We start from the raw sequence: 14,962 nt of genomic DNA, 5'->3' as shown, positions 1-14,962 counted from the left end.
CACTACATCACTTCCCGCACTCTTGTTGACAACGGCGCCTCGTCAACGGTTATGTACAGGCAGTTCTTCGACAAGCTAGACGACGAAGACAAGGAACGCCTGGAAACGGTCTACGCCTCGATGGAAGGGTTCGACGGCAGCACAAACACCCCCTGGGCATCCTATCTTTCCCCGTCATTCTCACAGACGGGAAACACTCCCGCACAGAAGACGTGGACTTTGTCGTAATGAGGAAGCCACACCACACATATGACATTCTCTTCGGGAGAGACGGGATGGCAAGATTCAATACCGTGGTATCTTCAGTCCACGGCATGATGGGATGGCCAACAGCTGAGGGTGTAGCGATGATCACCGGTATTCCCCAGGTATGCATCGCATCTGTCTCATCAAAACCCAAACCAAAGATGGCTAAACCAACAATCGCCGAACCAGAAGAATGGGCCTTCAATGGCAAATACCCTGACCAGGCTGTTACCATTGGCCCAACAGTCACTGATCCTACGCGCACCTTACTCAAACGCTTACTACAGAAAAACGCTGACATGTTCGCGTGGACACCAGCTGACATGACTGGTGTACCTCGAAGTAAGGAAGAGCATAAGCTCAAGTGTGACCCGGCTTTCACGCCAGTCATACAAAAGCGCAGAGTAATGGAGGCGGAACAAGCTAACGCGTGTAGAACCCAAGTCAAGGAACTCCTTGACGCGGGCATCGTACGCGTTAGCAGATATCAAACATGGGTTGCAAATCCCGTCATGGTACCGAAGTCTAACAAACAATGGCGCATGTGCATAGATTTCAAAGACTTAAACAAAGCATGCCCCAAAGATTGTTACCCGTTACCCGAAATTGATCTTAAGGTAGATTCGTTAGCACCGTTTCGCCTTAAATGCTTCCTTGATGCGTATAAGGGGTACCATCAAATCCACATGGCCGTTGACGATCAGGACAAAACCGCATTTCGGACGCCCGATGGCACATTTTGTTATCAAATGATGCCATTCGGACTTAAGAATGCCGGGTCCACATACCAACGCCTGATGGACAAAGAGTTTCATGCCCAAATTGGGAGGAACTTGGAAGTCTACATGGATGACTTGGTCATCAAAAGCCCTGACCCAGAAACGATGTTGAAAGACATCGAAGAAACTTTCAACACGCTCAGAAAGATAAACATGAAGCTCAACCCAAGCAAGTGTTCCTTTGGGATGGAAGAAGGGAAGTTCTTAGGAGTCATTGTTACTAAAGATGGCTTCAGAGCGAACCCTGAAAAGGTCGAAGCCATTATCAAAATGGAATCACCTACTACCATCAAGCAAGCTCAGACACTGAATGGACGCCTAGTCGCACTTAACCGCTTTTTGGCAAACCATGCGGATAGGTCGTTCCCATTTGTGTCAACATTGAGAAACTGTTTAAAGAAAACGCACTTCCGCTGGACACCAGAAGCGGAAGCAGCTTTTCAGGAAATTCGGTCAATCTTGATCGAACTCCCAACGCTCACAGCACCAGAAGCGGGGGAGGAATTAATCCTATACCTTTCCGCCACAGATAGAGCAACCGGGGCCGTCCTGCTAGTAGAACGAAAAGGCATCCAGATGCCAATCTACTATGTTAGCCGTGTCCTAACAGACGTAGAAACCCGGTACTCTACCCTGGAAAAATTAGTCTTAGCACTTGTACAGGCTTCACGCAGGCTAAGACGATATTTCCAAGGTCACCCAATCACCATTCTCACCAACTTCAAACTCGCAAACGTTCTAGGCAAACCCGAATTGTCAGGACGCCTAGCCAAATGGGCAATAGAATTGGGAGAATACGCGATAAAGTACAAGCCGAGGCCAGCCATAAAAGGCCAGGTCTTGGCCGACTTTATTGCAGAAGTCCCCGCTTCGCGGGAGAAAGAGGGCCAGGAGGAGGCTCAACCCTCTCCAGCACAGGACATCGATGATGTCTGGCGACTCTACACTGATGGAGCAGCCAGCAACGAGGGCTCAAGCGCAGGGTTGAAACTAACCAACCCAGCAGGCCAAGAATACACTTACGCTATTCGACTGGATTTTCCAAGTACAAATAACGAAGCAGAGTATGAAGCATTCTTGGCCGGGCTGAGAATTGCGCGTAAGATGGGAGTGAAAAACTTGGAAGCCCACGTGGATTCCATGTTAATAGCCAACCAAATAAACGGGACGTACACGGCCGTGAACGACACAATGGCCCTGTACCTCGCACAAGCAAAAACCCTTATGCGCGACTTTAACGATTGTAAGGTCATACACGTCAAGCGTAGCGAAAACAAATCTGCGGATGCGTTAAGCAAGCTTGCATCATTAGCCTTCACCCACTTGGGAAAGGACATCCGCATTGAACTCCTTGGAGCACCATCAGTCCCGCACAAGGAAATCTGTGTCATCCAAACCGGCACAGAAACGTGGATGACACCAATAATAAAATTACCTTGCGGTGGATATACTACCAGAGTCAAAAACACAGGCAAGAAAAATACGCTGTAAAGCACTGAACTATCAACTCATCGATGACATCCTTTACAGGCGTAATTTTCTTGGCCCACTCCTAAGATGCGTGGACAACCAAGATGCTGGCTACCTCCTAAGGGAAGTGCACGAGGGCATCTGTGGAGTACACGCAGGTCCACGCGCTGTTGTAGCTAAGCTAAATAACGCGGGATACTTTTGGCCGGGGATGCATACAGATGCGCTGGCATACATCAGAAAGTGTAGGTCTTGCCAACTCTACGCACCCAACACGCATCGCCCGAAGAATGAACTTGTTCCAGTCACCTCTTCATGGCCATTTCAGAAGTGGGCCATCGATGTGACAGGCCCATTTCCCACAGCAGCAGGGAACGTTCAGTTTCTGGTGGTATCCATCGACTACTTCACCAAGTGGATAGAAGCAAAACCCTTAGCCCAAACAACCGCAAAACATATCAAAAAATTTATTTGGGAATTTATTATTTGTCGTTTTGGACTTCCCCAGAATTTGGTGAGCGATAACGGCACCAACTTTGCTGACAAGAAGCTACAAAAGTGGCTGGAAGAACTTCAAATCACCCACACCTTTACCTCAGTGGCGCACCCGCAGGGTAATGGTGAGGTGGAAAGAGCAAATAAGAGCATAGTCGACGGCATAAAGAAAAGACTCTTGGAACACAGATCCGGCTGGGTGGACGAAGTTCCACACGTCCTTTGGGCAAACAGAACGCTGAAAAAGGTCAGTACGGGAGAAACCCCGTTCAGCCTCACTTATGGCACTGAAGCCATGGTCCCGGTCGAAATTGGTTTACCCTCACCAAGGGTCTTGATTCAGCCAGAAGACAATGATGCGGAAAGACGGTTAGACCTTATGCTAACCGAAGAACGCAGAGACTTAGCCGCAGCGCGTGAAGAGAACTACAAACGACAAATGCAAAAGTACTACAACACGCAGGTAAAACTCTGCAACTTCAATGTCGGAGACTACATACTGCGTAACAACGAGGCTTCGAACCAAGAACGCCTAGGAAAGCTGGCCCCGGTCTGGGAAGGGCCATACATTATCAAATAAGTTTTGGGAAAGGGCGCATACCGGCTCGAAAGGCTCGATGGCACCCCCATCCCAAGAACATGGAATGGAGCTCAATTACGCAAATGTTACATGTAGATCAATTCCAAACTTATAAAGAAAATGCCTAGAGCCACTTCTAATGGAAATGATTCTCCTTTATCACATTGTGTTGATAGCCTTACCTTTATACTTATTCAAAACACTGATATGCCGGTATTCACCGCATAGATAACTGGGGAAGTAAGTCGTTGCGTGTGGAAGGCGGCAAAACCCGCATAAACACAAAACGGCAAAAATTTCTAAGGAAAAGATGAGGAAAACCTTCACGCAGGTCAGTTATAGGTGAAGTTTGGTCATCCCACTAAATGAAAGTGACGGTCCTACCCGCACAACCATGATAGAGGAAACTGAACATTAACCTATTGACAACCGCGCGTCGAAAGGTTAACTTATTCAAAACACTGATATGCCGATATTCACCGCATAAATAAGTGGGAAAGTAAGTCGTTGCGTGTGGAAGGCGGCAAAACCCGCATAAACACAAAACGGCAAAAATTTCTAAGGAAAAGATGAGGAAAACCTTCATGCAGGTCAGTTATAGGTAAAGTTTGGTCATCCCACTAAATGAAAGTGACGGTCCTACCCGCACAATCATGATAGAGGAAACTGAACATCAACCTATTGACAACCGCGCGTCGAAAGGTTAACTTATTTAAAACACTTAGAAAATTTCTAAGGAAAAGATGAGGAAAACCTTCACGCAGGTCAGATATAGGTAAAATTTAGCCAAGTGAAAGTGACGGTCTTACCCGCACAATCACGAAAGAGAGCAAAACTTTAACCTGTCATCTGCCACGTTGAAATGTTAACTTATCCAAACTACTCAATAAATTGCTAAGTTAAACTAAAATATGCGTGAAACAAAGATTCAAAAATAAGGGGAATATACCCCCTTACCTTGGTAACCAAGAAACCGTAAGACAAGTGCGGGTACAGTGTCAAGGCGAAACCCTTCACATACTTAGCACCTGCAGGGAATTGAAGCCAAGAATACCTTGGTAACCAAGAAACCGTAAGACAAGTGCGGGTACAGTGTCAAGGCGAAACCCTTCGTATACTTAGCACCTGCAGGGAATTGAAGCCAAGAATACCTTGGAAGTCAAGTAACTATAAGACGAGTGCGGGTACAGTGTCAAGGCGAAACCCTTCACATACTTAGCACTTGCAGGGAATTAAAACCAAAAAGGATCTTCTGGGCCATGCTTGTGGAAAGGGAAATAACATCCCCGCATAGCGGGAACGTTGAGAACTAGAGTGTTTGAAGCTCCAAGATGGAATTGGTTGTTTAACATAATTGATCACTATGTCTAAAACTACCAAAACCTCGTGGAGAATCTACACAAGTGAAACTCAACGCTCCTGACTTGCGAGGAGGTTACACACCTACCCGCATCATACCCAAAGATCAAGCAGAAAAGTCGGGAATTTCTGCACGTGACATTAGGAAAACCACGGGAAGAATCCCCACGGAAAACCTTAAAACTAAAAACCCTTTTCAAAACCCTTTGCTTAAGTCCAAAAGTTCACCTCACTTATTAACAATTCATGAGAAGAACATTGGACTGGAGGGGCTTGAAGAGGTAGGTCCCAGCAGGGCCCAGTTGGACCCGCAAGACTCACCTTGAAGAGGGACGTCTGCGCAAAGACCAACTGGTTCCGCAGGACCCACCATGCTCAGAGATGAAGACCTTACGCGCAGTACGCCAGCTGTTCTCGCAGGAAAAGCCTCCCAATGGTGAAGTACCCCGCCTGTTCCCGCAGCTGCGGATACAAGCCATCAGGGAAGGCTACCCGCACTAATAGCAAGGCTACACGCACAAGGCACTAACTCTCAATAATTCAGTAATGTCACCTGAAGAAGGAATGAGCAAGGCGGGAATACTCCCGCCCAAATGAGCCAGTCCGTACGCTTCTGGAGGATCTTTTGTACTATACCTGCCAAGGTATGGACAAAATATACAAGATCTGACCAAAGCAGCCCATGAACCAATCACAGGGTGACAGCTCACTGAAAACAGTACGACGAGGAGCACGCTCTAGTACAAAATGTCACTATCAGCCGCTGCCTACTCACCAACCCTTGTCGTGGCACGTACATAGCCTGCAGTTGGTGGAAAAGGAATAGTACACAGCCGGCCATGTCACTATCAGCCACTGCCTACCCACCAACCACCAGCATGGCACGTGCGTAGCCCACAGTTGGTAGAAAAGGAATATTATACAGCTGGCTGTACCTGCTTGGAAACCTACCTTCGGCTATAAATACTCCAACGCCTTGGAACGGTATCATATACTCTCATACCATCACATATCTTATCTGCTCTAGCTATTTCTCTTAATATACATTTATATTCAGAGCAATCTAGTCTGATTCTCACGCCGGAGGGTGGTCACAAGGAGGTACCCCCCCTTCTCAGTGACGAGCTCATGGTGTCTGTTTTGCAGGTCATCAGAAGAATAACCATCTTTGCCGGACCTAAACCTCGTGGGAAACATCTACTTGACCCTAAGATTATCCGTAATCTGCCGGGGTCACTTAGTGTTTCTTCAAGGTATTTTCATTTTTTTTTGTTGGTTGAAGTTGGATAGTCTTTGGTAACAATGGATATTAGGGTTTTTTATTGTATTGTATTGTATTGTTTTTTTTGTTTTTGTTAAAGTTGGATTGTCTTTGGCAACAAAGGTGGAATTAGGAGTTTTACTGATAACATTGTTAGCATGAATTATTATCGGTCATTGAGTTATAGTATGAATTATTAAAATGCAATATTTCTTTCTAAAATGATAAGTTCATTCATAAATACTTCACACGTAGAGACGTATAGAGTGAAACTTGATTTATTTGATTTAGTATTTACATAATAGGTTCATGGTTTTTTTTCGAGTAGTAAATTGTTGGTAGAACCATATATTGTAAGTTTCAATCATCCCGTTAGTTTATTCTTATTTAGATGGTTCGATAGATTATAATGGTTTATAAGCATCTCTTGTGTTTCTTTCAAAGGCAATATAGGACACAAAATCAAAATGTTAGAAGTATAAGGGGTACTTCTGTTGTTCTTCTATCCTTCGCTGTAGAGTGCATAGACCAACTGGCATTATAATAATGCAATTGTACAACAGGCCTCCATGGACTAAGGAGCTTGCGGCTCTTGTTAGGACAAATCAGTACAAAATCAACCTTAACATTTTAGATCTTATATTATGATATAAATAACTTATATACGTAAATCCTTGTGAAAAGAAAAAAAAACAATCAAGTTATGAACAAGTTTTTTTTTTGGTATGATGTTAGGTACTGTCTTCTTTTTTTCTTTTTTCATAATAATTGAGGCATCTCCTAATATAGATTTGCACAACATATATGATGAACATGACATTAGTTGTCTCTTTTCATCTATGATGAACACGTTTGCACAACACCTTGTGGAGTCATAGGAAAATTGTTATTGTTGGCTAAATACATATAAGTATTATTTGCCTACATCTGTTGATACTTAAATTTTGGTTCATTATCGTCGTGAAATTCACTGACGAAGTAAATAGTGTTATTGTATTATTGGTTTAGAGGTCTAGGACACTTTGAGCAATGCGCATTGTATCATGTACAATGAGCATAGATATCTTTGATACGGCTATGCACGTGAAGTTTGATCGTTGTCGTATGAAATAAGTATACAATGTTTAAAATAAATCGTCATAGACAATTCTCAACATGACAGTAAAGTTCGCTTTTAATTACAACTTGCTACCTTGTTGTTTGTGGTATTCTTGCTGTTGAGTTCATTTATTGTGGCTTTGCTCTCGGATGAGCCCAATGCTTTCAACCTTGATATTTTGGCGATAGTTGGTTAGGTATGTTTTGGTTAGTGTTTCTTAAACATGTAAATTTCTTTTGTCTATCACCTGTTGACACGCTGTAGCTTTGATATTTATGGGAAGTATGGATTGATAAAGACGATGGCTGCTTGTGTTGATTCCAGTTATGCCAATCTTGTTGACACAAAGATATGGATATCAAGCAATATCTATAGCATTATGTGAAAAAAAAAATATTTTTTTGAAACACCAAGTATGCTAGAAAGTTATCTATAACATGAAAAACAAAAAAAACATGAAAAAACGACATAATTTTTTTTCTAAAACGTTGAAAAATGTTTAAAAATTAAAAGCAAGTGTGCATTAAATAAAAAAACACATAAAATATATATTTTTATAGAACTTATGTTATTTGCTTTTTTTATGCCTAAAATGAAAGAGCTATCTGTTTAGTGTCCGCATTAAGCAAGTGTATAAATGATTTTAATGCATACTTAATTGGTTAAGTGTAGAAATGCAAAACATATGAAGATGAAGAAGTAAAACTATCACACCCGGCTTCAGGGCATAGACATATGACCAATAATTGGTACTAGTTTTGTAAATATACTGAACTTCATGTTATGCAACAAAAAAAGACTAAAATATTAATTTATACATCAAGATTTAAACACCCGTTAACTATTACAAAACATGTTTGGTTTATTACAAAATACAAGGATTAAGATATAACAAAAATTGAGTATGAGCCATCAGCATGTAACGTCATTTATGAACTTCAAACTCCAATAGCATGCTATCCTTAAACCTCTATGCCTGATTACCTTAAAATACTTTAAAAAACACTCAGCTATATGATGGTGAAACGTTAACTAACACAAAAGTATTTTAAGTTCATTATTTCATAGTAAATAGGTTTGTTCACTTAGTAGGGTGAAGCAGATCCTATCCACTTACCTACTAAATACACACACACACAATACTATCCTTTGAACCTGTTGCCCAACAAGCAGTAGTCATATTGCCACTAAGGGTATAGTTTGCTAATCATTTTTCGCTGTAATCCAAGTTTTAGGGTTGTTTACATAGAATATAAGTTTATAACCACCAAACTTGATTTTTTTTATAACATCACTTCTTAAATATTGGAAGGCATCGAAAATGTTAGTAGATCAATTAGCCAATGTAGGTGTTCCAGTTACCAACCAAAAGTTGGCACTCCAACTAATTGTCGAACTCAACGAATGCTACAAAGGTATAGCCATGACGATTTCATAAGCGTGCCCTCCCGGAATCCTATGAGGCTCAGTCTAGGTTAATCCTAGAAGAAACAAGAAAATCACATCAAGCCGCTAATGACGCCATTGTGGCATGCTGGCTCTACCCTTAGGCTGCTTTCCAATCGCCAGTTCGCCACCGTCATCACACTCTAAAACAAACGACTAGACCGATTTTTACTCTCAATATCAGCGCTGTCGTGATGCCCGAAGGTGAGATCCTTTGAATGGGATCGTAATCAAGGATTTCACGGTTGTGAGAGCACACCTTACCATCATATAGGGAGCCTCTAAGGTTTACTCACATCATATATGTTTCCTTTCTTTTTTTGATTTTTTTCTAAAAGAATTCTATTTTTATAAATAAAACCTTGTTGTGTATACTTGTGTGTTCCCTTGTAAGTTATAACGAGTAGTCGGCCACTATAAATATGCTTAAATTCTCCTGACTCGTTCTCTTTTCACTCTATTTCTATTCTATCTCAAACACCAAAAGCCAAACCCTAACAACCAGATGTCAGGTTACGGTCACGACGGAGACGGATCTGCTCCGCCGCCCGCCGGTGGAGGTTACGGTGGTGGATACGGAGGTGGGGGAGGATACGGAAGCAGCGGTGGCGGAGGTTACGGAGCCAGTGGCGGCGGCGGTGGATACGGTGTTGGTGGAGGTGGATCTTACGGCGGAAACCGTGGTGGAGGTAGTGGATATGGTGGTGGCAGTGGCGGACGCGGAGGAGGTGGTGGCGGAGGCGGAGGGTATGGGAGTCGAGGTGGTGGTGGCGGTGGTGGTAGAGAAGGAGGTGGTGGTGGTGGAGGATACGGTAATTCGCAGAATCGAGGTTGGTGAATCGGTTCGAGTTTCGGTTGTGATTGTGTTTTTAAAAACATTTAATTGAATTTTGTGTTTTGTTGTGGTTAATTCAGGTGGAGGTGGATATGGTGGTGGAGACCGAGGACGTGGAGGCGGTAGAGGGGGAGGCGGGGGTGGGAGAGGCGGTAGAGAAGGAGACTGGCCGTGTCCTAATCCAGGGTAATTTGATCATTTTTGAGCTTTTTTGGCACAATTGTGCATACTAATTTGTTTATTAAGCTTTGTACTTGATTCATTTGATTGACAATTCATTAGTTTAATGTGTTTAACCTGAAAGCTATTTGAGCCTTGTATAAATGTGTTTCTTTTAGAAATAGACAGTTTTTACAGAGGAAATTATTATTCTACTAGTTCTTGTTGTTAGCTTAACTATCATTTGATACAGGCAAATACAATTAGGCTATTATTTTCTTTGTCATTTTTAAGTATGATTTAATTAGGTTATTCTTTTTTTTTTGGCATGTTGTAATGTTCTATGCCCATCGAACGTGTGTGCTATATTCATATACTGTTGTTGAATGAGTACCTTTTTTTTACCAATTCAGTTGCTTTTATCATATATGATATAGAAGATGACTTGTTTTGTTTTTAAGTTTTATGCTTTATGTTTTTTGAAATCTCAATTTTCAGAAGGAACTTATTATCGCAATTAATTTAATTTTCAAAATTTGTCTTCATATTGTATGTGCAGCTGTGGCAACTCAAATTTTTCTTGGAGAACTGAATGCAACAAATGTGGTACCCCTTCTCCCGCTGGCACTGGCGGGGCTGGAGGTGATCGTAGAGGTGGCGGTGGACGCACTGATGGTGGTAGTTACAATAGGGGCGGCAGTGGAGGTGGTGGAGGGGGATATGGTGGTGATAGAGGATCTAGGGGTAACTATGATGGTGGAAGTGGCGGAGGAAGCAGAGGAAGTGGTGGCGGTTCTTATGGTGGCAACCAGGGTAGAGACGGTGGCGGCGGTTATGGTCAGGGTGCTGCAGCTGGGTATGGTGGATCTGATAGCGGTTACCCTCAACCACCGAGCTCATATGGGGGTAATTCTGGTTATGGAACTGATGCTGTTCCTCCTCCTGCAAGCTACAATGGTGGACCAACTTCATATCCACCATCCTATGGAGGAGGAGGTGGTGGTGGTTATGCTGGCGATCGTGGTGAGTCAACTGGTGGATATGGTGGTGGTCAACAGAATCAAGGAAGTTATGGTGGTGGTCAACAGAATCAAGGCAGTTATGGTGGTGGTGGTCTTACTGATGAAGCACCTGCAAAGGTCAAACAGTGTGACGAGAATTGCGATGAATCGTGTGATAATGCACGCATCTACATTTCAAATCTGCCTCCGGATGTCACTGTTGATGAATTGAAAGAGCTGTTTGGAGGCATTGGACAAGTAAACACCACTTTTATTTCTATTACAGTATTGAGCCATATTCTCTTCTTTTCAATTTTATTAATGACACTTAGGGGTGTGTATGGGCTGGGTTTGGGCTCACACTTAATAAAAACTGAGTATTTGGATTGAGTTCTTGAAATCCGTTCCCTTTATCTTTTTTGTTTTGGGTTTGGTTTGGTTTTGGTTTTGGTTTTTTATATTTTACCATTTGAGCTTGAAAATTTTGGGCTAAAATAAATTGGTCAATTAAATATTTTTTTTGTTAATGATTAATTGCTTATTATACATTTGGGCTAAACTATTTGGGTGCATTGTTGATTAATTTGTTATAAGTTACTTCTTCATTCAATATAAAAATGGAAGTTATATATTTTAGGTTTGCTTTGGTTATTTCGTGTTTTAATAAGCGAATCGAAAATTTGGTTTTTATGAAAACAAAATACAAAACCAAACCGTTGATTTTTGTCAGGGTTTCATTATTTTGGTTCGGTCTTTCCAGTTTTAGTTACTTTCAAACCGAAACCAAACCAATTTTTTTGTTTACGGAAACATAAAACCAAACCATCGGTTTTTATTTGGCTTTAGTTATTTTGGTTCGGTTTCGTTTTTTTGCTTTTAAATACGTGCAAAACGAAACCGAACGGTAGCTTTGGTTTTTACGAAAACGTTGGTTTTTGTTTGGGTTAAGTTATATTGGTTTTTTCGGTTACGGATCGGGTTTTACGGTTTCTTGTACCCCCTACCCCTAATTTAACAGTTGCATGCAAATCCTGTTTATAGGTTGGGAGAATTAAGCAGAAACGTGGTTATAAGGATCAGTGGCCTTATAACATAAAGATTTACACTGATGAACAAGGAAAGAATAAAGGAGACGCTGCTTTGGTTTATGAGGATCCTTCTGCTGCACATTCGGCTGGTGGATTTTACAACGGTGCAGTTTTATTCTTAGTTTCTTCTCTTTTAAGGTTATGCTATTGTATTATATGGTTAAATTTAATGGTTTTATTGTTATCAGGTTATGAGTTGAGAGGCCACAAAATTAGTGTTGGAATGGCTGAGAAATCTGCTCCGAGGCCCCCTTCTGCATATGGTCAAGGGTATGTTGTTATTTACCTTTTTATACAATTATGAGGATTATTTCACCAAAAATATGTTACAAATGTAGTCATGATATTGGGGACAGGGAAAATTCAATGTTTAGTTAATAGCCTTTGATTAGAATTCTTCTCTTGCTTTCATTACTGTTTTATATGCAATCAAAGATCATGATTTATGATAACCTTCATGTATATGACTTGGACATTGAAGCATTAATTCTGTTTTAAGATATTCTTTATGTATATGACCTGGACTTTGAAGCATCAATCCTCACCGGTTACGGGTAAAACCAAGAGGCGAAAGATAAAGCTGTTTTATTTATTTATTTAGTTATAATTATTGAGTTGTTAGATTAGTATTTGAATTCAAATCGGTTATGTTTATTGGTATTTGTAGGTAGGTCTTGTTTAGTTGTTTAATTGGGTTTCTAGCCATTGTAGGTTTGGGTTTTCGGTCTGTTTAAATAGGGACGATTATTGCGGGTCAAAGTTTGTGAGTTGTGGTTTCAATTCCTTTGAAACTGGAAAGCATCATTTGTAATTGTATACCGTCATGGCGTCATGCATATTATATTCATGACTTGTACTATTGTTGATAATTTTAGTCAATCGTGAAGTATGTATAGGATAAAATCAGAAGAACATAACGGCTTATAAGCTTCAGCAAGCTATTAGGTTTATAAGGGTTCTGTTTCTTGCAAGTTGATAGCTTTAAGACTTGATTGTTTGGGTTCGCATATGAAAAGCTGTGAAGTGGGGAGATTTGATTAATTTTGGTGTGCAAGGGTTCAAGTCTGATGTGGGTTAGAATATTCTAAGGGTTGTTTAGTCTTTATAAATTGTGGGTCAGTTCTGGTTATTAGTTTATATCGGGTTTGTTTACTATAGGAGTCTTATGTTAGGATTTACTGATTTAGATAATTGTCTTTATTTAGTTTTCTATTTGATTGGTTTTAGGGTTTCTTGTCTTTCTATTTAAAGTTATTTTATTAAGTTCAGTTTTCTGTTTTTGTTTAATAAGTTCCAATCAGTTGACCAAAATGTTCTACAAATTTTTTCATCTTTTCTTCTTAATGTATTTCATGTATTGCTGTGCTAAGTTTGATCAGAATCTGTGAAGGCCATTAGATAGCATCATGTAGCGTTTTGCCTAAAGGATATACGCTTGCTGTTGTAGTGTGTTATTATACTGTTCGTCAGCGCAGTTGCCTTGATTACACACTGATGAGTTGTAAAAATTAACGATTGTGTTATTATAATGTTCGTCAGCAGTGTGCTTTTATGATGTTCGTCAGCAGTGTGATAAACACATCATAACAACACGACCCCGTTAAGTGTGTTCTGTTTTGTATAACTGTATGCTAATTCTCAATTCCCACTTTTGAGGATATGATTTCATTATATTTGACTGGCACAAACAATTGTGTTTTTATTATGTGCTATTTTAATATCTTTCTTCATAGAAGTTTAGCTGTGACAAAATGGGTGGGTCGGGCAAAGCTGGGGAATGAGTTGGAAAAGGTTTTTATAGTACTAGTTGAAATGGACCGGGTTGATCTGGAGCATCTTTCGTCATACTATTATTTAAACTTTGAAATGAATAATTAGTGTGTCAGACGTGATTTTTTAATAAAATGATTTTAAGGAGTTTTTATGCATTAAAAATGCAAATTGGGGTACACAAGAAAATGGGTTGAAATGACTGCACTGTACTTATACTAACATTGCTTGTTTGTTGAAGCAGTGGCGGCGGTGGTGGAAGAGGTGGCGGCGGCTATGGTGGTGGTGGTGATAGGCGTAGAGACAACAACAGAGATGGTGGGCCAGATAGGAATTATCATGGAGGAAACCGCTCTCGTCCATACTAAACGAGCACAGTTAAGTTAAGAGTAAAACTGTGAACGAAAAGAGAAGGCTTTCTTGTAGTCCATTGCATTACAAGGAGGAGATTAAGAGGTAGGTTAATTCCACCTTTCTTTTCTCCTTTCTTTATCTTATCTTTTGGAACATGTTGGGTTGAGATTATTATTGTTGGTCTGAATTGTGTCAAATGTTTTTATAGAGACCAAGTGGATGATATATGTACTCCAAATGCTTCTTTAAGGTAGGTTGGTTGAGATTTTCAGGTGAGTGTTGTTGCTTTGAATAACCAAATACAAGTAGTAGATATAGACCTTATATCTGTCAAAAGACCAGTATCCAGAATCGGTCGTTGTAAAATTGGTTTTTGGGCTTTTGTGGCTGACATTTGTTAACTCCATTCGTACATGCCTAATTTTAGTATCTTGATTAGATTCTAGATATCAAGGATTGCTCCAAGATTAGATGAGCGGGTTAAGTAGCATGTCAAAAGGTAGTCGAGAAAGGTCAAACAGGGTTGACCTGAGCGTGGTAATTATGATGTGTTTATCAATTAATGGGCCGTGTTGTAATACTTAAATTATACAAATCAAATTGGATCATTCTCTTAACATTAGTTAACATAGATTTGGGAGCCAACTGTAGGTTGATCTATACTTTTCTCTAATATTTAAGTACCATAGATTTTATGTTGTTTTTTTGTTAGTTTTGTGGTGAAGCTGGGAGAAAATGGAGCAATGACGATTGTTGAATGGCACGACTAACATGCCTAATAATTTCTTTTTGACCTCACGCTGACCACTTAAACCTAGAAATGTAAAGACTCGCCTCATGTATGATTAAGTAGAACCAGGGCTTAACAAACATAAAGTCTTCTGTTTATCTAGAATTCATTTATCATTTTGTTGAGAAAAGAATAGGTTTTTGGGACGGCAAACACGACAATGTTTGATTCAATTTATTTAATTAACATATTGTATGTGTTATCGTAGAATATGTAGGTGAAGTAGTTGT

At 40.6% G+C, this 14,962-nt stretch overlaps 1 protein-coding gene across 1 annotated transcript; it reads left to right on the top strand.

Moving 5' to 3' along the window:
- The first annotated feature begins 9,222 nt into the window (after positions 1 to 9,222).
- On the top strand, positions 9,223 to 14,218 carry LOC143632659 (transcription initiation factor TFIID subunit 15b-like). Its single transcript, XM_077101123.1, has 6 exons — positions 9,223 to 9,547; positions 9,651 to 9,756; positions 10,289 to 10,988; positions 11,772 to 11,922; positions 12,007 to 12,088; positions 13,833 to 14,218. Exons 1-6 carry the CDS (start codon positions 9,241 to 9,243, stop codon positions 13,954 to 13,956), a joined length of 1,470 nt encoding a protein of 489 aa, XP_076957238.1. The 5' UTR covers positions 9,223 to 9,240; the 3' UTR covers positions 13,957 to 14,218.
- The last annotated feature ends 744 nt before the right edge of the window (positions 14,219 to 14,962 follow it).

This window comes from Bidens hawaiensis, unplaced genomic scaffold (genome assembly GCF_021521415.1).
Source record: "Bidens hawaiensis isolate Kalapana, Puna unplaced genomic scaffold, B.hawaiensis_p1.1 tig00006520_1, whole genome shotgun sequence".
NCBI classification, from domain to species: domain Eukaryota; kingdom Viridiplantae; phylum Streptophyta; class Magnoliopsida; order Asterales; family Asteraceae; genus Bidens; species Bidens hawaiensis.
The sequence above is the reverse complement of the archived record's forward strand: the minus strand, read 5'-3'. Positions and strand labels throughout refer to the sequence as shown.

Bases quoted from the DNA above. Each gene is read 5' to 3' on its own strand.
- LOC143632659 (XM_077101123.1), top strand. From the start codon at position 9,241: ATGTCAGGTTACGGTCACGACGGAGACGGATCTGCTCCGCCGCCCGCC. The intron at 11,923-12,006 runs GTGCAGTTTTAT...TATTGTTATCAG, and splicing joins GGCTGGTGGATTTTACAACG to GTTATGAGTTGAGAGGCCAC. The intron at 12,089-13,832 runs GTATGTTGTTAT...TTGTTGAAGCAG, and splicing joins CCTTCTGCATATGGTCAAGG to TGGCGGCGGTGGTGGAAGAG.